Source organism: Sinocyclocheilus grahami, unplaced genomic scaffold, assembly GCF_001515645.1.
Source record: "Sinocyclocheilus grahami isolate Dianchi unplaced genomic scaffold, SAMN03320097.WGS_v1.1 scaffold39.1, whole genome shotgun sequence".
Taxonomy (NCBI): Eukaryota; Metazoa; Chordata; class Actinopteri; order Cypriniformes; family Cyprinidae; genus Sinocyclocheilus; species Sinocyclocheilus grahami.
This window is the reverse complement of record NW_015505218.1, coordinates 2,976,176-2,983,813: the sequence shown is the minus strand read 5'-3', so window position 1 is coordinate 2,983,813 and position 7,638 is coordinate 2,976,176. Positions and strand designations below refer to the sequence as shown.

Genomic DNA, 7,638 nt, shown 5'->3' with positions numbered 1-7,638 from the left:
ATATATTTATTAATTTATTGTGCAAAAAAACTTGATTAACATAATAAGTAAACCTCAAGGAACATATTAAAATAATTAAAAAAAAATCCATATGGACCCCTTTAAGGCGACTCCACTGAAGTTGTATATTTAAACCACTTATAGATCACTGAGAAAAACAATTAGGCTAATGAAAATCAAACTGAATCAGTGGACGTTTTATATATATTTCATGTAGTGATCAATGCATTTCTTTCAAGCATTTCTATAAGAAGCTATTTTATAATATTTTACTATGAATATGTTCTTATTTAATAAGGAAATGTCGCCTCCTAGGTAATCGTAGGACAAACGCGTGACTTGCCTTCGCCATGGTAGCATTTGTAAACTCACATCCCGGAAATTCACTTGTCAAACCGTAAGGAAGGGAATATTATAACTCGACTGAGAATAGATCACACACAGGACTTAATAGTACTTTGTTTAAAATTGGCAAGCACCCAACTGGGGAATGTATTTATTGTAGTCAGCAAGAAACAGTTGAACATGTACTGCTTCATTGCAGGAAATACAACAAAGAAAGATGCCATTTTATTCAGTCATTAAAGAAGGTTGATCACAAAGACTTTTCTATAGCTGGTATTCTAGGGGGGATTCAGTACAGTTCTCACAATTACCTCAGGAGAAGGTGATAAACGCAGACCTCTGCGACAATCATCAGCCCACCACATTGTCCCGTTTTGGAGAAGTTGATGGTTTGTTGTATGAGAAAGCACAACCTGGGGACAAGAGTTTGACGTGAGTAAAATATTCACATTTGTTACTACGTGATTCGTGCCCGAGAATACAAAGCACTACAGCTGTTTTTTTTAGTTTTGTTTCTTGCAAAAACGAATTTAAAGATAAAATTGAATATGCAAGAAATGAGTATGAAGACAAAAGTGTTGACAATTTTGTAAACTTTAAATAATTCTGAATGACAAGCTATTTATTAAAGGGGTCATATGATGCGATTTCAAGTTTTCCTTTCTCTTTGGAGTGTTACAAGCTGATTGTGCATAGATAAGATCCCTGAAGTTGCAAAGACTAAAGTCTCAAAACCAAAGAGATATTCTTTATCAAAGTTAAGACTCTGCCACGCCCCCCTAAAACGGCTCATTCTAACACGCCCCCACATATCTACCTCACTATGTGGAAATATTAGCATAATGCCGCCCAAATGTGCACGCAAAGAAAGAAGGCGTGGTTTCAGTAACCGCAGTTAGTGTTGAAGCAGCATGTCAGGGAGACGCTGTGTGTTTCAGTGCGAAAGCAAAAGCACTTTATTTGGCCTTCCGAAAGTAGATGCATTTAGGAATCTTTAAGATCACTTACAACAGAACAGCAATGCATTTTATAGACGACCGTTTCGTGAACCTAGGAGAGGAGGTAATTCTGACTTTGCTACGAAAATCTGGCTCTTCTGAATCATCTACTGTTTTGTTATTAGCTTAAGTGTTAGAGAGAGAGAGAGAGAGAGAGAGGCAGGGTCACAGTGGAGTCAGCTGTCTTAACCGTGGCTTGTGTACTGCAAACACATATTCATCACGGTGTCGGTCACGAGACTGTTCCCCTTTCAGGCTTTCTTTACATTTATTTTGAAAGATGAAGCTCGCAATTATGGTAAGGGGCGCTAAATTTCCGACGAGTGCTTGCGATGTTCGGCCAATCACAATGTACTGGGTCAGCTGGCCAATCAGAGAAGACTACGCTTGTCGGAAGGAGGGACTTTGTAGAAAACGAAGCGTTTGAGAGAGGCGGGGCATAGAGGACCTACAATAATGTACAGTATTTGAAAAATAATGTGTTTTTTGAACATTAAAGCATGTCAACATATTATGTTACACCAAATACACAAAATAATGATCTTTAAAAAAGCATCATATGACCCCTTTAATAAATTCTGGGGGGAAAAAATTCAAAAACTCTCCTTTGTAAAAGGCTTTCTGTAGTAAACTTAATGTAGTCACTTAAGGTTGTGAAAAATGAATAGTGTATCTTGCATCTTGTGGATGTTGTTTTCACTGTTAAATGTCATTTGACATTTAATCTCCATTGTATATGCAGGAGGTTGGTCAGCATAGCTCGATCTAAGAAGCTTCGGGAGCAGCAAGGTAAAGTTGTTCTGGAGGGAAAGCGTCTTATACGCAGCGCTCTGGATGCAGGGGCCGTAGCGCAAACTGTTTATTTCAGTTCAGTGGATGCACTGCGGGAGCTTCCCCTGGATAAACTCAGCCGTACCAGCATTGTGAAAGTCAGAAAGGAAGATCCTAAAATCTGGTCTGATCTTGACATCTCAAAAAACATAATAGGTAAGAGACCTGCATTAGCAAAACAAAACAAATGTCCCGCTCATACAGCAGCACCTTAATTGGATATTTTCTAATTGCAGCCATATTCAAGCGGCCCGAAGCATCCCATTTAACATTCTCAGAAGAAAAGTATGGCAAGCCTGTGCCTCTGACACTGATTTGTGACAATGTGAGAGACCCTGGAAACCTGGCCGCAGTGTTACGCTCTGCTGCTGCCGCCGGGTGTCACAGTGTGCTGCTCACTAAAGGTATCAGCAAAGCTAAGACATTCTCAATTGATTTACTTATGAAACTTTTATCTTTAAAAAAAATGCCCATTCACACCAAGAGTGATAACTATAATGATAACAATAGAGATATAGTTGTAATAATCATTCTAATCTAACAGAATAGCCGAGTCCACATTGCACAATTGGTGGCTGACTAAATACTTTTTTGCCCCACTGTATAATGATACATGATGTATAGATGGTTTACTATTTCCGGTTGAAAATCGAAATGCAGATCCATGAACACTCTAGCTGCATCTCATTTTGGAGGCTGTATCCTCCGGAGGTCGCATTTGGTGGCTGCATACGTAATCAAATTGACTGTTATTCCCTGTGAGGTGTAAAATACTGTCATTTATTAAAAATGTTTTTTATTTAAAATGCACCCTTCAAATGCGACATCGGGAGGATGCAGCCTCTGAAATTAGATGCTGCTCTAATAGCTAATATTACCCATATAACCCTTTGCACATTGGATGAGGATTTGATTATAACTATGTACGCAAATAAAAAGTCTTTAAAAACTATCAACATGGTGGATATGTGTGACAGACAGTTATGTAGAGAAAGAGGTTTGAGTGATTAATAATCAATATTTAACCTAATGATATCTGCATTATATTTTATCTTCAACAACACTGTGAACTTCTTAAAGATTTTCATAAAAAGTATTCTTTTTAAATATCAGAAATGATTAGTCAAATTAATTCGACGTTTCAAATGGTCCGATTTTTATTGACATTCATTTAGATATTTACTTTCATATATTATATTACGCAGTGATTACGTGACATTTATTTGACAGTTTTACAGTTGAAACTTGATATTGATTTTATTGTTCTTATTGATTATCTATTGATTTTGTTTATAATTAAATTCTGGCAATCTCCCCTCAGGATGTGTGGATGTTTGGGAGCCCAAAGTTCTTAGGGCAGCCATGGGCGCTCACTTCTGTCTCCCTGTAATCCCAAGCCTAACATGGAGTGATATTCCAAGTCACCTGCCCAAAACAGCAACCATTCACGTAGCTGACAACTGCAGCACCACCTTGACTGAAGATAACAATACCGTAATCCCTCAACAACAGAAAAAGCCTTCTGATTACGGTTGGGTCAGAGGACATCAGTACCCAAGGAAGGTGGAATATGAGGATGATGATTTCTGTGGCTTTGAGGATTATGATAGTGGCAAATCCCTCGAGACGCAGTATTATTACATTGATTGGGTTGCTAGGCACACAGGTCTTGTAATTGGTGGAGAATCACACGGTCTGAGTCGGGAGGCTTTGCGATTGGCTGAGAGGACTGGAGGACGGAGGTTACTGATCCCCATGGTATATGGTGTGGACAGCCTGAACTCTGCCATGGCTGCAAGTATTTTGCTTTTTGAAGGAAGGAAGCAGCTGCTGTCACTGGCTGAGAAGATAAGAAGTTGACAGAGACCACAGCTTCGTGAAAAAAGATGATAACGCCATGCAATCATTACATAATGTAATGTAATATAAACACATCCAGTATGTTTTTCTGTGATATTTAAATATTTGTATGTAAATAAGGCCTTTTGATCTGACTGGAATTCATTCATTCAAAATGGAAAAATACTATTGATTTATGAGGAAAAAAATAAATAATTTCCATGTCCTCAGTATTGAAATAAACCGGTTCAAAATTATGGCCGCAGTATGTTTTGGGAGTAAGACTTGACTGGGGGAAAAAAATGTTTTAAAGACACTTGGATTGCAGGCCAAGTGTATGATATATGCAAGGACACTATAAAGAGACATCATGTAAAGCACGGTTCAATTTGCAATTACTACATCATAACCAGAAGTTCTATGGAAGCATATATGTAGCAATATTCAACTTCAAATACAAAATGGCAAGAGTTAAAATGTATAACCCAAACTGATGGGATATTTTTATCATGTCCAAGCAAAGACTGTAGCAAAATTTTCATTTAAATGTCATTTTTCTTAAATGCATTTACACTAATGGATAGGACACTTGGGGTTGCATATTCATTAAAATATGATAAATATAGCAAAACGCTGTCTGGATTTCAAAATGCACTCTGAGCCAATGGTATTTACATGCCCACATGATACTTCATCATTAAAATGCATTACCAGAAATAGATAAAGATTTTACTTCTTCTAGTAAAATCGTTGTATGATCCACTTCCATTGAGAGTCCTAACACCTCCAAGCAACAGGAAATTCCTCCAGAATACCAGGCGTTCCGAGATGTCTTCAGCAAGCAACTGGCAACCAAGCTACCACCACATTGGCCATGGGACTGTGCAATCAACCTCCTGCCTGGGGCTACATTTCCACATGGTAAAGTCTACCCACTGTCCATCCTGAAACAAAAGGCCATGGAGGAGTATATCGAGGAGGCTCTCAAGCAAGAATTCATCTGTCTATCCACTTCTCCTGCCTCTTCTAGTTTATTTTACGTGGGTAAAAAGGACAACAAAAGCTCTCAAGTCCCAAATGGTCAAGTTCTGGTACCCTTTTCTTCTGGTTCTGGCAGCCCTGGAGAAGTTATGGAGAGCTCGCATCTTTACAAAGTTGGACCTGCGGAGAGATTATAACCTCATTAAAATCCCGGAGAGTGACGAGTGGAAGACAGCTTTTGGAACACCATCTGGCCACTACGAATATCTCGTTATGCCGTACGGACTGTCCACCTCACCCTCCGTCTTCCAGGGATTCGTGAACGAGGTGTTACTTCATCATTTCATCATCGTCTATATTGATGATATCCTCATCTATTCCTGGAACCAGGCCAAACATCGTTAACACATGATGCAGGTCCTCCACAAGCTTTGAGAATACCACCTTTATGTCAAGCTTGAGAAGTGCGAGTTCCACTGTGACATCATCCACTTCCTTGGCTAGGTCATCAACCAACACGGCATCTGCATGGACCAGAGGAAGGTACAGGCAGTTGAGAATTGGCCACGACATACATTGATCAAGGAACTACAACACTTCTTGGGGTTTGTAAACTTCTACAGGATGTTCATAAACAACTTCTAACCTCCTTGTTGAAACATGGGGCCAAGTCTCTGTCCTGGAACTCTGAAACTACCAAGGCCTTCAACCAGCTCAAGAAAGCCTTCTGCACCACTCCTACCCTAGTGCATCCCAATCCTGAACTCCCCTTCTTCGTCAAGGTTGATGCATCTACCACCGGGGTAGGAGCCATAATATCTCAGTGGCAGAGTGAGCCTCCCACACTCCATCCATGTGCCTTTTACCTCATGGCAGAGCGCAATTATGACATCGGTAACCACGAACTGCTGGCTATGAAACTGGCTTTAGTAGAATAGCAACACTGGCTGGAGGGAGCTAAACACCCATCTGAAGTCATCACTGACTACAGCAATCTTGAGTATCTCAGCGAGGCCAAGAGACTGAACACATGTCAAGCCCGCTGGGCTCTCTTCATCACCAGATTCAACTTCACTTACCGGCCTGGGAGTAGGAACCAAAAAGCGAATGCTTTGTCCCATGTCTACCCCCCCCCAGCTCCTCCTGATCCCATTCTCCCTCCAGCTATCATTATAAGCCTGAAAGAGTGGTCCATCGATGACCAGATCGCGGAAGCAATGTTTTGAGAACACAGTGGACGTGAATGACTATAGTGCCATAAGAGCTCACTCAAGTACTGAGGAACTAAACCATTTAGGGCTTTATAAGTAATTAGCAAGATTTTAAAATGTATACGATAGGGAGCCAGTGCAGTATTGACAGAACCGGGCTAATATGGTCATACTTCAAGTCCTGAGCCTGAAGACCAGCAGGATGCATATGCTGGTCATGTACTCCAAAAACACATTAAGAATCATGCAGAAGGTAATGAGCAGGAGCACAAATGCAGACGATATGTTAAAGTGTAAGTAATTATAAAGTTCACTCTATTCTTCACCCAGTTCACCGGCCACTTATTACTTGTATTTCGGAAGAAATTGATGAATTCACGTGCTGTAAATCCAACTGACAGGACTCTGAACTGCAGCGCATACAAACATGGTGGCGCCCATCTCACGATCAAGATTATTTAGAAAGGTTTTTAAATGACAAGACACACTCATTTACACATATTTGTGAATCGGAATATCAGATTGTTCATGACATGGTATGCAAGTTTGTGAATATTTTAAATAAAAAAGGAAAAACGAAATAAAAGCGATCCATCTGTCATACAGTGTTATTGTGGCTGCGGTGTGTCATGTGACAAGCCTGACGCGTCACAATGGAAACAGTAAGGGCAAACGTTCTAAAATAAGGGTCGCCTTAAAAAAACTCACTCTAGGGGAACCGCTAGAATATTTTAAACTCACCACTGAAAAGGTTTAAGAGCCCAACACATTTAAAGTGCAACACATTAGAATACAAAAATCACATTGTATTTCTGAACAGATCATTTATCGCAATGATCTACAACAGTGTTTCCCAACCTTTTTTTAGTTGCGGCACCCTTCGGAAATTTTAACAAACTTGTGGCACCCTACAAAATTAATTTTGTCACAATATTTGAATTTCTAACTTCGATATAATAATTTGAAAATTATAGATATTCGGTACAACAGGGAAGAACTGCAGAATATAATGTCATACAGATATTTTTAATATTATTAAAAAATGTTGTCCATCAATGGTGGCAATCAGTAGCTTTTCTAATGAAGAGACCAATTTATATGACAGATTTTAATGTAGGCTTTTATACATATGTAAACATTATTTAATTACCATTATAACTAGCTATGTGTTTTTAAAATTTTACAGTGGGGTAATTTTGGTGCAGTAGCACGAGATAGCTTGATTTCAAACTTTGAATTGAATAAAAAATTACAAGTAAGCAGTCAGTAATAAAATAAGAACAAATTAAGAAATTAATAATGATAGCACAAATAAAAAAATAACGACAGGCCTTCAAATTAAATAAATTGCTTTTTAGTTTTTCAGGTAGGACTAACAGTAGGGTTAAGATATTTAACTTTTTTTTTTTTACCAATTATCCAAATAATGTTTA

At 38.9% G+C, this 7,638-nt stretch overlaps 1 protein-coding gene across 1 annotated transcript; it reads left to right on the top strand.

Moving 5' to 3' along the window:
- Positions 1-350: 350 nt before the first annotated feature.
- mrm3b (mitochondrial rRNA methyltransferase 3b) lies at positions 351-4,651 on the top strand. Its single transcript, XM_016267686.1, has 5 exons — positions 351-397; positions 628-777; positions 2,086-2,330; positions 2,411-2,578; positions 3,496-4,651. The coding sequence occupies exons 1-5, from the start codon at positions 351-353 to the stop codon at positions 4,032-4,034; spliced, it is 1,149 nt and encodes a 382-aa protein (XP_016123172.1). The 3' UTR covers positions 4,035-4,651.
- The last annotated feature ends 2,987 nt before the right edge of the window (positions 4,652-7,638 follow it).

What these genes read in the sequence shown, in the direction of transcription:
- mrm3b (XM_016267686.1), top strand. Translation starts at nt 351, where the DNA reads ATGGTAGCATTTGTAAACTCACATCCCGGAAATTCACTTGTCAAACC. An exon ending in GGAAATTCACTTGTCAAACC is followed by an intron (nt 398 to 627) that starts GTAAGGAAGGGA and finishes CTGGTATTCTAG; the next exon opens with GGGGGATTCAGTACAGTTCT. An exon ending in CAGTGTGCTGCTCACTAAAG is followed by an intron (nt 2,579 to 3,495) that starts GTATCAGCAAAG and finishes ATCTCCCCTCAG; the next exon opens with GATGTGTGGATGTTTGGGAG.